This window comes from Coccomyxa subellipsoidea (genome assembly GCF_000258705.1).
Source record: "Coccomyxa subellipsoidea C-169, whole genome shotgun sequence".
Lineage (NCBI taxonomy): Eukaryota > Viridiplantae > Chlorophyta > Trebouxiophyceae > Coccomyxaceae > Coccomyxa > Coccomyxa subellipsoidea.
Genome location: NW_005178027.1, coordinates 430498 through 444271, shown reverse-complemented (window position 1 = coordinate 444271; position 13774 = coordinate 430498). Strand labels below are relative to the sequence as shown.

Sequence of the window (13774 nt, the reverse complement as noted above, 5' to 3'; positions counted from 1 at the left end):
CAATATTGAAATAATTGAACTTGTTGTGAAGAAGACGCCAATCCTCAAGGGTGAAGCGCTGGAGCTTCAGATAGCATCTCATGATCAGCATGTCCAGCATGCTTTGCTGAGGTGTCCTAGACTGCAACAGTACTCCACGACAGTTTGACATACAAAGCGACAAGCCAGCAACATCTTCGGCAGTTCAGAAAATGTGATAAACTGATAAATACACATTCGCTATCTTGAGGAGTGTTCCTTATTCCTTTCTAAGTCGCCTGCGCCATCACAAAAAGGACCAGGCATCGAGGCTTCCACATGTCCTGAGCTGACAGTGAGAATAACGTGCGATTTTCCGTGTCCGCTGCTCTATGTCAAGCGTTTTTGTTTGGCTTCTCGATTGGACATTCACACTGCCAGGACACCCATGGGATGGAGTGAGCTCTGTTGCAGCGTTGCATGGTGTCATTTCATCTGGTAGACAGCACTGAAGGACTATTTTTTTCATATTCTGTGTTCTCCTGGGTGTTCGCAGACCAGCGTATGATCGAAGAAGGGAAGTACTAGAGCAACAGACCAGGGGACCGCTTTAGTTTCCAGGCACTGAGAGCCTAGAATGGCTGGTAACAGCTGGTGGCGAGGACCAAATAACAGCAAAGATAGCAAGTCACCGGCAGCACCATACTTTCGATTTCAGGGCGGTCAGCCCAGCTCACCAGACAGCCCTCCTGAGAGCATCAGCAACATGGCTCCTCCACCTGGACTACCTACCAGGCAAACAAGCAAGGCCGCCAGACAGAGCGCAGGCCCCACTGCAGATGCAAGCCCTGCTGGCACACCAAGCCAGCCCTTGAGCATTCTAAGAAGGCCCAAGCAAGAGGATGCAGCAGTCAGCAATTCTTCGGCTTCCCAGGGTCTCACAGTCACTAAGGGACAGTCGCAGAGGACTGTAGATCCCCAGAGCTCGCCTGCCTCCAATGAGTCACCACAGGGACAGGGACAGAATCGCAAGGCGCGCAGGGCGCACATGCAGGGACAAGGTGCATCACCAACAGCCCAGGTGCATTCCCTGCGCATGCAACTTGACTCATGCAACCTTACTTCTGCTGTCTGCCTGTTTGGGGAGCTGGGCTGTCCAGAAGGGAGCACTGCATGCATACACCCATGCCTGGGATGAACAGCAATGTGGCTTTTGGTAGGTTACGGTGTGCCTTGGCTGTCTCCTGTTAGAATTGTCAAGCATTCTGGCCGCCTTGAGCATCATGATGTGAAGCACCTCTTGTGCAGCAAGCTTGGCGCCTAATTACTAGCTGTTCACTGATCTGTACAAAGTGCAGTAAAGATTTCCATCTGTTTGATGCATGAGCATTTGCTTGCAGCAGAGCACAGCCGTTCTCTCAAGCAGCGCACCCCCCAGCTTTCTGGAACAGAAGACCCCCGGGAGTGCAGGGCGCCAATTTGGCGCGTTCCCTTCACCCACCAGCCGTGACTGTGCTGACCAGACCATGCTGGCAGCTCCTTCCCCTTTGGGCAGCTGCACTCCCTCAGGTGAGCGCGCTACTGGCAAGAATTTGGTCGATCTGTCCTGGCATTAAAGGTGGCGCCACGCAACTCGTAGGAGAGTCCTTGAGAGGCCGCATGGATATACAGAAATTAGCACTTATGATCAGTAAGGCTATTGGGTGAGGGTGATGTAAACTGCACCAGCACTCTTTAGTTGCCTGACTGGCGCTAAAGCGGTTTGACAATGATGATAAATTGATCAGTACTGAGTGACCATCGGAGATGCACAGAGATGCAACTGTGGGGCGGCCAGGCTCTGGCGGGGGGAGGAAGCTGCGATACCCAGCGTATTCCAGCCATGAGGAGCTGGGCCATGGGCTCAAGAAGGGCTCTTATTTCAAGGGGCCCATAAGGGTGAATGCGCACGACCGAAGCCAGGCCTACATCACGCTGCCTGGCCTGCCGTCCGACCTCATGATCAGGGTGCGCCCCCTGATCCGTACAATCTCACCCTTCAAATCCATCCCGACCACAATTTGCAAGTGTGGTTCTGTAATAAACAAGCCTTTATGAGTGCGCAGCTGAGCTGATGTGACTTGGTCAACACCATTGTCAGCCACAAACAGGCGGTGTCATGTTCCAACAGTCACAAATACGCTGATCTGACGTGTTTGAGACACATGGTCAAGCCGCAAAGACAGCCTTTTCCCGCACGTTCTGCATGCTGTCTTTGTGTACATGACAGCCCCTTGTCATTCGATGAGTGCTGCATTGCCGAGAGCTTCTCCAATTAAAAACTCTAGTGATAGGAGTGGAGCAAGAGGTTCCATTGTGACAGCTGCATTATCGAAGAATGGGCGATGCATTGAAGGAGAAGTACTCAGAAATTTGTTGTGTCTGCACTATGCGTGTTTGCATGCATTTTTGGGCCACAACAGTATTACAATTGCCAAATTCTTCACGGAATCCAGACACATGAGAAGTGTGTGATATGACAAATGGGCAGTGACAGACTGCCTACAAGACCAATAAGCCTCAGGTGGCTCTCAAAAGGTGTCTAATGTAATAATAATAATAATAATAAAGACTGAAGAGTAAGAATGACTGAATGCACTGGTGTGGGCTTGCAGGGCTCCGTGGCGCAGAACAGGGCGGTGGAAGGGGACATAGTAGCGCTGCAAATTCTGCCGCCGAGCTCCTGGTTCATTTCCAGCGCGCTAGTGAAGTCGGCCGGTGCCGACGGCAGCGCCCTGCACCCGTCTCACTCCACGCCGGCAGCGTTGACGGCTGCGGCGCTGGACCTGCCCAAACCGGGCAGCCCATGTGGGCAGGCCGGCTCTGCAGAGCGGAGCGGTGCAGATCGGCAGGCCACAAGCGCTGTGCCGTGCGCAGAGCTTCCTTCAACGCCTGAGCCTCATTCGGCTGCGCCAGACGAGGCTGCAGGTGTGCCCATGAATCCAGAGCCATCTGTTCTCTCAACTACCGCCACATCTGAGCGTCTCATCTATAATGTGATGCTAGCTCGCACTTCACTCATAATTGAACCAGCCAGTGTCCACAAGCTTTCCTGCTAGCTAGCGTTGAGCTTCAATATCTCAGCATGGACTGTCTGTAGAGTGCGGCCCGAGCGACGGCACAGCCGGAGAGGGGCGGCAGGGGAAAAAGAATGGGAGGAGGAAGGAGGGGCCGCGGCTGAGCGGGACGCATGCGGATCTGGTGGAAGCTACGCGCGCCCAGCTGGAAGCTGCCTTTGGCAACGGCTCCAAGCCCCCCTGGGCAGACGCTGGCTCGTCGGACGAGGCCCTCAAAATCATCAGCGCCCTGTGAGTGGCTGCAATTTTGAGCCAGTGATACAAACCCGTGTCTGGCCCTGTCTTTCAAGCATCACTGCGAACACCATGCACAGAAGCTACCTTAAGTGCTGCAGCTGCTGCATCTGGCATGCCAGTGCACAAGTCACAGCGTGAGCTACTGTGAAGTAACCGTTGCATTTCCTGCCTCAACTCTGCAAAAGAGTGACAGCCAAGCAGGAAGCACCCTCGTCAGCATCTTGCTGTTGATGGCTGGGCTGCCCCGCCTTGAGAAGGACGCAGACCTCTTGAAACAGTTAGTCACAAGTAGTCATAATCAGTCATGATTTTCCGTGCAGGCTGCTGGAGCGGCCGGAGCTGCGCGCGACGGCAAAAGTGGTGGCCGTTCTGGAGCCGTCGCGGCGCCGGGGGGCCATTGTGGGGGTGCTCAAGGAGGAGCCGGCAGGCAACGCCCTGCTGCTGGTGCCCTGCGACCCCCGCCTGCCCCGCTGTCTCGTCCGATCCTCGGAACTGCCGCCGGACATTAAGTCCTCACTCAAGGCGAGTGCCTCCATATCATAGTCACTATCACTGCATTGCCATTACATGCATCTTACAGCTCACAGTGCTGGGTGCGTTTGCAGCAACCTCTCAAGAACCCCCCTCCAGCCTTCTCTGTCTTGGCACTTTAGCCATGTCACCATAGTCTTGAAGTGCTGCCATGCCTGGGGAAAGCCTTGTTTGCCGGACTGGCTGTAAGAAAGGAGAGTATTCCCCTAGCAGGCCAGAGGTTCTCTCGTTTCTGCCTGGAATTATTGCCAGTAGCTGGTGGGAGTGAGACTGCGATAGGAAGCTTGGCATGGCATAAATGGTTGCACATGTAGATGTTTTTCATAGTTTCATTCCCATGGCCCAGTGTGGCATGCATGCGTGTAGGTGGTCACTTATAGAGTGCTGAGAGTGCAGCTAGAGAGCATGTGATGAATGCCTGCTGCTCCTTATTTCAGAAGAGGGTCACTATTGAAACTGTGACGTGGCATGCAGGCGGAGGCAAAGAACCTGGTGAGCAGCGAGCGGACGCTGGTGTCCGGCATGATCGAGAGCTGGGATGCGTCCGCGGCGTTCCCTCTCGCGCAGATCCGCTCCAGCCTGGGCCAGGCCGGCTGCCTGGCCACAGAGAACAAGGTGGGGTGCTGTTTTTATCACCTCATGTAGTGCAGTGATACAAGTGTAAGAGAGGGTCAAGTGGTATTCGCCTGGGAATGGAAAGGTTTGGGAGCATTACTATATGCAAGGTGCGGTGTTACCCATGACATGGAGCAAGGCAGTGATGAAGGAAGCAAGAGAACTTCCCAAGGGATGTGAACGAGTAGACACGGGCGTTTCATGGAATTTATTGGGGTAGGAGAGGTTATGTGATCACACTGGTGATCTCAGCAGGGAACGGGCAGACTGGAGAGGATCTAAATAACTTGTCTTTGGCTGAGTACTATGGATCTTGAATTTGTAGCGAGTGGAAAATGCGTTTAAAATATATTTCAAATTGCGTGAGCTGTGGGCAGGCCATGATGCACATGGAGGCTGTGACGGACGAGCCGTTCAGCGACGCCGTTATGGCCTGCCTCCCGGCCACGCCGTGGAGCATTAGTAACGATGAGATCATGCGCCGGCGGGATCTGCGATCCACTAGGTGCGGCCCCTGATCCATTCCTTACGATATGAACAGCTTCAGACCTCCCATCACACTGGGAACTGCCAGTACACAAGTGGTGTGGCTGGCCATAATAAATAAACACAAAGCTGAGCGCCTGCTCGGTCCTCCATACTTGTTCCCCAAAACAGGCACTCAGTGTCAACAGGCACAGCGATGCACATCTCCTCCAAGTCACATCAAATAGATTGTGATAGCTCCTCTGCAGCCACAATATTCAGCACTTTGAGGATTACCACATGTTGCTTGTGCACCAAGCGGCCCCGCCCACATCAGCAGCTCACATGCGCAGCACGTAAAAGACAGGATTTTGCGTAATGTCCGATGCATTCTTGCAGGATCTGCAGCATTGACCCGCTTACCGCGCGAGACCTGGACGACGCGCTATCCATCGAGCCGCTGCCGGCCGGCGGCGGCTGGCGCGTCGGCGTGCACATCGCGGACGTCGCGCATTTCGTGGCGGCCGGCTCGGCGCTCGACAAGGAGGCGCAGGAGAGGGGCACGAGCGTTTACATGGTCGACCGTGTCATCCCCATGCTGCCGCGTCTGCTCTGCGAGGAGCTGTGCTCGCTCAACCCGGGTGAGTCCTCATGCCGGTCTCGGTGGAACATGCAGAAAATAGCACTGCTGCTTGCTGCCAGTGGGCCGTGTCCCAGTGCAAAATTGAGTATTGAGGGCATTGCTATGTTGCAAGAGCAAGGAGGGAATCCTGTTGCTCATGTAGATTTGCTTAGTTTCATGCTTTCAATGGTGACTGGAATCAATTAGCTGTACTGAGTTTGGACAAGGCTGGCAACAGGTATATTTGATGAAGAGGGCTGTGTGTTGCCCTTCTCATGCTTCACTGACACATCAGCATGACAAAGCATGAGCGGATTCATCTTGTATTGTCATCAGGCATTAGCTGCCAAATTCCCGTGTTACGATGTCCACAGGAATTGATGAAGTGTGTGAAGTTCTCTTGCAGGCGTGGACCGGCTGACATTCTCGGTGATCTGGGACCTGTCAGACGACGGGCGGGTGCTGAGTCAGTGGGCGGGACGCACCGTAATCCGCACCTGCGCCAAGCTGGCGTACGAGCACGCGCAGGCCATGATCGAGGGGACCTTCGACACCGCCAAGCCCCCTGTCGCCCTCTCCAGACCCCACACATGGCCCCAAGTGCGCCCCTCGATAATGGGAACCTCGCTGGGCGCTTCTCAGATGCACGAGTATATTGCACATTGGAGAGCATTGTCTCTGTGCTGGGAGCTTGCTGCACTCAGGGACTTGCTTTCACCTGAACAGCATAGGTCCTTAAGTCCACTTACCTGTGCTATACAGCTGGATGTATATCTCTGAGTGCAGTTTCATTGCCTGTTGTCCGTTTGAGTTTAATTTTGTGCTGGGTGATGGGGTTGCCTGAGTACTTAATGGCAGATGCAAGCTGCAGGTATTTCTCCTCATGAACCTGCCAAGCAAGGCTGCCTGTGAGCTAGATCTGGACCTGGCTTAGAGCCTGCAGTGCAAGCTGAGATCTAAGCATGGGGTTAATAAGTGGTCCTTCTCTTGCTCCCCTTGACCAGGGAGAGCAGGGGGTACTACAGACTACTAGTGGTCTTTAGTACCCTCTGGGGGGTATATAAACGAGTGATACCCTGTCTAGTCTGGATGTCGGAGTGCCAAAACAGGCTCTCAGATATGGCAGCTGCCGCGCAGGTTGTCGGGGACGTGCTGGCGCTCCACCGAATTGCGGCGGCGCGGCGAAGGGAACGTTTTGAGAACGGGGCGCTCCGACTGGACAACGTGAAATTCAACTTCACGCTCGACGCCGATGGCAACCCCTGCGATGCGCAGCCCCACGGTGACTAACTTAAACACCCCTTACCTCTGCCCCTTGTGACATGGGGCAAAGAATGCTCGGACCTCAGGAGTGTCAGAAAACTGCTTCCGCCCGGATTGTGAAGCTGTCTAAACGCTAGGATACAGCAATTTGAACCTGTGAGGAGTGACTGGACAGGCTGGCATATCATCTTTAGTCAAGCTTGCTCAATGATTCTTTGCAGTGGACTGTTTGCAAGCCTGTCCCGTCACTCAAGAGTCTCTGTCACTCATTTGCAGACATGGTTGGTTGTTTGCTTGAGAGATGGAACTGAAGTACTTTCTTTCTTGGTGATATCCATGCTCAAGAGCATTGAATTCTCCCTCTGGCTGTTGCAGTGCAAAGGGAGGCGAACCAGCTGGTGGAGGAGTTCATGCTGCTGGCCAACATGAGCATAGCTGCCCTCATCGCGGGGGCGTTCCCTGACCGCGCCCTCCTGCGCCGCCACCCGCCCCCGCACCAGCGCAAGATGGAGGAGCTCGCCGCCACCGCCGCCGGCCTGGTTAATCACGGCTCACTAATGCTCAGTCATGAAATCATGCATGCATCAATCATGAGTGTAGCATGTCAAGTTGACCCTGGGCACGGCAGACAAGTTGCCGCCACGGCCGCTGGCCCTGTTAGTCATGCTTTGTTACTCCTTAGTCAACGATGCCTGCTGGCATCACTCTTGATTATGTCAACATTGTCTCCAGGCGCGCCCATCCTCGCAGGCATTGCCCGTGACATCGTGCTCATCGACTCGAGGCATACACGGGAAGCTGCCAGCCTTGAAATGGTGGTATAGGGGTGTTTGCCAACCAATTACACAGCTGTAACTGCATTTATATTCTTGTCAGGAACAACAGAGATGCCTGCGCTTGCAAACGGCATATCCTGCTGCCCCGCTGCACAGAGCATCAGGGGTGACTGAATCTGTCTACAATACTTCAACTTGTTCTAAATACTCCCTGGCAGCATGGTGTTCAGAGTGAGTAATTGCTGTGGCAGGATGTGAATGTGGACGTCGGATCGGCTGCGTCGCTGCAGGCGTCGCTGGCGGCTCTGCGCGGCCACCCGGACCCGCGCATGCTCGACATCGTGCAGCTGCTCGCCACCAAACCCATGCAGGTGTGCCACTCATGTCTTCGGCTCGCTCATGACACCTTTGTCCTGTGCCTCCACCTGCACAGTCCACAAGGCCACAGCTTAGCTCAGGCGCACCTGCTGGACACCTTCTTGAGGTGGTCTTGGAAGGCCACAAGCAAATGAAGGCTTGGCTCTGCTATATATATCATCAGCTTCCACTAGCTTCCTTCAGGCAAAGCAGCAAGACTTTGGACACAAGCTAGTGGGCACTATCTGGGACAATACCGGAGCTGTACATCCCCTAGTGCATTGTTCACCTGACCATGCCAGCCCTGAACATCCATGAGCTTCCTGTGCCGCCTGCTGTGCTTACTCATTGCTCATGTGCTGGCCTGGCGTGAAGTGACAAGGAAGCAGTGACGCTTGGCAACGAGGTAGTGGGCACCTTTTGGGCCTGTGCCACCCTGACTGTCCACCGGGTTTACGGCGTTACTTGTGTGCTGACTGATCGCTGATGTGGCGGCCAGCTGGCGCGCTACTTCTGCACGGGCGAGGTGGAGGACCCTGCTGACTGGGCTCATTACGCACTCGCGCTCCCCGAGTACACCCACTTCACGTCCCCCATCCGCCGCTACCCCGACATCCTCGTGCACCGCCTGCTCGCAGCAGCGCTCAAGCTTGGTGAGTCAGTGATGACTCAAACTTACCTGCCTGACGTTCCATTGCTGTATCCAACGGTTGGTATTATCACAGCACAGGAGCAGCTGTGGCAGCGCTCGGGCATGATGTACGCAGCTCACATGGCCAGCACACAGCCCATTGTATACAAGGATCTCATTGTGACTTTACGCTATGCGTATGGCGTTTTTGGGGTACATTTCTGTCAGTTGCTGCCAGGATGCTCCTCAGCTCATGCAGGTGGTGCATGCTTGCCTGTGACGTTCAAAGATTGGAGGCGCGAGGATGTAAGTATTGGATCTCGTTATTTCTTGCAGAAGAAAGCGGGGAGCTGGCAGCAGCGCAGCCGAGCGATCAGTGGTGCGAGCAGCAGGGCCTGCTGGCCACCAAGGCGTGCGCTGACGTGGCTGCCCACTGCAACGACCGCAAGCAAGCCGCCAAAATGGTCCAAGTACGTAACTGCTCCTTTTATCTACACCTATGATTTGTTAGGGGGTCACACACCCTTTTGGGAGGCATTCAAATTACAGCGCTGGCGCCTTCATGAGGTCGCGAGAGGCTCAGGCAGCTGCTGTCACCCTGCGGGCAGCATGTGTGCTTGTTGCGATGGTCTCTGCACATTGCTGAACGGTACAAATGTAGTCAGCTTTCTACATCATTGCTTTTGACAGTGGATATGATTGACACTTGTATCCAGTGTCAATCATCAATCACAAATTTGAGTTCAAACTCAAAAACCAGTGTGCGCGTCTCAGGAGGCGAGCTCGCGGCTGTACCTGGCGGTGCTGCTGCGGCGGCGGCCGGTGCTGTGTGAGGGCGTTGTCATGGGTCTCAACGGCGCGCGATTCCTAGATGTTTACGTCCCCGACATTGGCATCGAGCTGCGAATCCAAGTGGAGGACATCGCGCCGGCACCCGTATACGGCGACTGGGACGCCAAAGCCAAGTGGGTGCACTTGCTCTTGGTGGCATAGCATTGCATTGCCTGCTGAGAAGCCACTCCGTGTCCTCCCGAGCCTGTAGGCTCTGCGTCTGCATTGTCAAGGCAAAGGGCGGGGGGGCTATGCAGTGGAGCTGTCAAGACTGTCTTGTTTCGATGGCGAAAGGGCTTGTTCTGGGAGTAGAAGCAGCAATGCAGAAGGCCTGTGCTGGTAGATAGGTGCCCAGTCGATAGTGCATCTTGCTGAGCTGACAAGGCCAATGCTGAAGATTTGCTACTAGGAGCTTCAAGACCGGCTGCTCATTTGCACATCGGCGTTAGCAGAAGAGGAAGCATGGACGTTTGCACACGGAACTAGTCAAGCCAGTCATCTGGACTGCGCCCTGTCAAGGGGAGGCGTGAATAAAGCCATGTGAAAAATATGATTTTGATTGTGCAGGACGCTTGACATCAGCCGGCCCAGGAACGCTGCGGTAGACAGCGACGCGGCTCGGCCGCACCCGGCCGTGCTGGCCGACGTGGACAACATCAGTAACGCGCGCGGGGACGTCCGGCCGGCGGCGTTGCCTCTGCAGCTGCGCATGTTCAGCCGCGTTCCCGTCCTAGTGTCTGCCCGGCAGCACGGCGCCAGCGGCCGCCCCGCCGAGCCCTTTGCCCGCCTCTACCTCTCCGGATGACGTGAGGGTGACTGATTGCCGGCGTCGGAGGCTCAGATTTGGCTGTGGCCTCCGCCCGCGTGTATCTCTCTGGATGACGTCAGGCTGACTAATTGCTGGCGGGGGAGGCCAGTTATTGAGGTTACTGGTGTCGAGCATCAAGCCACAAACTTTGGCTGTTCCATTTGCCCCGCCTCTACCTCTCCGGATGATGTCAGTGTCACTGATGGTGTGCCCTTTGCGCGCCTGTCCATCTCCCAGATGACACAAGGATGACTGATTATTGGCAGCGGAGGCCGATGTCTTGTGAGGCTTTGTGCGTCAAGCGTCATGGAAGCTAGAGGGTCTCATGACAAATTCACCCCAGGCTGTGATGCCCTGTGCCCGCCTCTATCTCTCAAGGTGACGTCAGGATGGTTTGTAGAAGGAGAGATGCAGACATCAAGACAAACCAAGCATCAGAGATAAGAGGATGTGGTGCCTCTCAATCAAGGACTGTGCATCCAAAGTACAAATGAAGTCCCGGCCCAGGAACTCTGATTGACAACATTGCTTGTATGCATGCCAGTCTGGCTGATTGTTGGTGACAGAGGCTTAATGTTTGGTTGGGGCTGCATGTGCCAAGCATTGAGAGAGCTGAGGGTCAGGTGACAAATGTATGACAGGCTGTTATGACATTGTTTGTCAGAGCGTTGCTTTTGCATGACTTGAAGACCATAAGACCAGTACGTTCCAAAAATTGATGGTCAGGCACTGCATTAATATTATATATGTGTGTGCCATACGTAGAGGCATAATATTGACTGACGTTGTGATTTGGTCAGCATGCTCCACAGCCTCCCATTAGCGGCTGGGGAGAGTTTTAAAAGCATCGGTGATGTCATTTGCACAGGCACATGTGCGACAGGATTGGTGATGACTTACCTATTATAATAAGCATGTGACCATTGTGATTGACACATTTGTTATGACTGCAGTTCAATTTTGCAATCTTGCACACTAATATTGACAATCATGTGGGACAATTAGTCATAGCAGATCAGTGTGGAAAATACTTGGCGGTTACACATCTGAAATTGACGGATCTGGAAGTACATGCATCAAGCACGCGATAAGCCAGCAAGCAGAACGCAAAAGGAACCTATCATAGACAGCATAAAAACTCAGCTGACCACATGTAAGGCCAAATATTGATCCCCGCTTTGCTCAGCAGGCCGTCGAATTTGGAAAATTAGGCAGTTCTGACATGCAGACAGTATCAATGTAAGCATAGCATCGACTGACATCGCCAGGGTAGAGACACTTGGTCTCCATGGCATTGACAGTGAGTTGCCACCAATGACACAGGACTAACAGCAACAATGAGATCACCCTGAAAAGTGACTTACTGCTGGGAGCAAAGGCCAGCGAGCAGTACAATATCCGAGTAACTGACGCATTCCAGGGGGTACTGAAAACTCATTTAGCCTTTGAATAACCCCTGCTCATCCCATCCCCTGCTGCAATGCTCCCAGGAGGCAGTGCTCAGGAAATTGTCTGTTTCAGTTCCACATCATAAGCTGCTGCATGCGGCACTTGCAGCATTAACATCAAAAGAGTAATGCTGAAACGATTATGCGCCCACATTCTTCCGGCTGTGAAGATGCAGCCAGCAAGGTGCACCTTCCTTGCACCGAGCATGGAAGGTGCGGGTGAAATACGATGGCTGCATGGCGTGTGCTGCTGACATCACTTATCGTCATGCACCTCCCAGCCCTTGAGCCGGCGCACAGATTGCTCAATGGGCACCTTGTTGATGCAGGCATCCCTAATTTGCATCAGCCCGCGCTCGTTGAACTCCCAGTTCTGCATGCCACACCAGTCGCAGAGTCACATATTGAATTGCTGAAACATCAGGCGTCTTGCTTCTGCATTATGCAAAGGCCCTCACCCTCACTCCTTCCAAGAGATATTAAACACTACAAGGGGATGGCGATAGCACCCCTTGGGCACTTGAGGAACAGCAGAGTGATTGATCAGGGCTCTTGCAGCTGTCTGTTAGGGCATGAGCCAGCATGCTCGCAGCAAATGGTGTAGCTCCTGTGCAGCAAGCAATGACGAGTGATGTACTGTGGTTGGCAGGTGCAAGACAGGGGAAGAGGATCACCTCATTGCCGTGTGCGCGGAACCACTTGCCATCCGCATCATGGTATTCGTATTCGAACCGCACAGCAATACGGTTGCCATTGTAGGCCCTGCAGAACACCAACGCTCAGCCAAGACAAGCAGCATCCTCACAATATTATCACCCTAGGACTGTAGAAGACCGTCCAAAGGAGGATTGGAATCGAAAAGCGGTCATTCAAGTATCTCCCACTCACCACAGCTCCTTGACAAGCCTGTAGTCCAGCTCTTCCTCCCACTTGGCTTTCAGGAATGCGGTGATCGCTTCGCGCCCCGAGAAGAACTTCTCACTCACGTGCCACTCGCAGTCTGCAGCCGAAATGTTGGATTAAAGTGAATTTTGGCAGATTACATGACCTGATACTAGAGTGTCCTCTTCCTCGTTGTGCAGCCCGATTCCCTGGGACAGCTTGCAACGTGTGCACCTGACGGGTATGGCTTACCTGGAGTGTACGACAGCGGCACTTTGTTGTGATCTCTAGTATTCCATGCATCCTGAAAGCCCAGGTAACCCCTCAGAATCTTGGAGAGACGTCCCATGGGTAGGGCATTGCAACAACGTGCCGCAGAAAAGGAACTCAAACCTGGGCGGCCCTGGTCTTCTGCAGGGCCGTTTCCTCCGTGAAAGGCGGAATCGGGTATTTGATGGGTTCCTCCGCTACAGTTGCGAACACACGAGACGCACGTGCACGAGATCGGATGCCAATGCCCAGGTGCTGCAAGGGCAGGCGCTGCCCGCAAAGCGCGCGGCTTACCAACAGGATCATCTTTAAAAAGTCTAGCTTGCCAGCTTATAGTGTCTTCTTGAGACCTTTGCAGGATTTTGCCCTCGCTCAAAAAGTTTACGTCATGCTCCCTCAGATTCCGCAACTGAGGAAGCTTCCTCTGGACTTTGGCTTGAAACGTGCCCCTGGGAAAGGGCACCGAGTTGTGCTTGCAACACACAAAGCCCTCGGGATGGCTGGTCATTAGAGAGCAATAGTCCATCAAAACTTACATTCCTACCTACGCATGCGCTTGCACTTGCACGTGTGCACAGCCCCGAGTTGAAGTCAGCTGACTTAGCCCACTCAGCAGGCTGGCAATAACTTTTACCTTGAACTGAACGCTCCTAGTGGTCACCACGTCATTGAGATCTCGATCACCAAATCAAGGCAAGCACAGTGTATCAATCCTGGATCACCTCAGGCGAATTTTGCTTAGGACAAAGTCCTGACCACGAGTCTGGAAAAGGACGCCTAGTGTCATGCATACAACATGCATGAATTAATACATTGCAGAACAGCAATCTGAAGCTCTTGATTTGCCATGTGGCGCAGTCTTCATTGTCCAAGCCCAGGCAGAGCTTCTCCTTGTGAAATACCTTTCAACCTCTCAACGCTATCACTAACTCCAACCAGCAAGCATGCAGAAAACAGACAGATG

General features: G+C 53.7%; 2 protein-coding genes across 2 annotated transcripts; one reads left to right on the top strand and one right to left on the bottom strand.

Moving 5' to 3' along the window:
• Nucleotides 1-4846: 4846 nt before the first annotated feature.
• Nucleotides 4847-9564, top strand: COCSUDRAFT_18781 (RNB-domain-containing protein; the record flags this gene model as incomplete). The annotated part of the gene is made up of 9 exons (XM_005644602.1): nucleotides 4847-4962; nucleotides 5322-5563; nucleotides 5951-6144; nucleotides 6682-6826; nucleotides 7183-7346; nucleotides 7835-7954; nucleotides 8440-8628; nucleotides 8949-9041; nucleotides 9346-9564. 9 exons carry the CDS (start codon nucleotides 4847-4849, stop codon nucleotides 9562-9564), a joined length of 1482 nt encoding a protein of 493 aa, XP_005644659.1.
• A 1669-nt stretch (nucleotides 9565-11233) lies between these two features.
• On the bottom strand, nucleotides 11234-13160 carry COCSUDRAFT_54399 (DUF1348-domain-containing protein). Its single transcript, XM_005644601.1, has 5 exons — nucleotides 12934-13160; nucleotides 12793-12844; nucleotides 12547-12658; nucleotides 12333-12420; nucleotides 11234-12031 (listed from the first exon to the last, which is right to left on the bottom strand). Exons 1-5 carry the CDS (start codon nucleotides 13114-13116, stop codon nucleotides 11915-11917), a joined length of 552 nt encoding a protein of 183 aa, XP_005644658.1. The 5' UTR covers nucleotides 13117-13160; the 3' UTR covers nucleotides 11234-11914.
• Nucleotides 13161-13774: the final 614 nt, after the last annotated feature.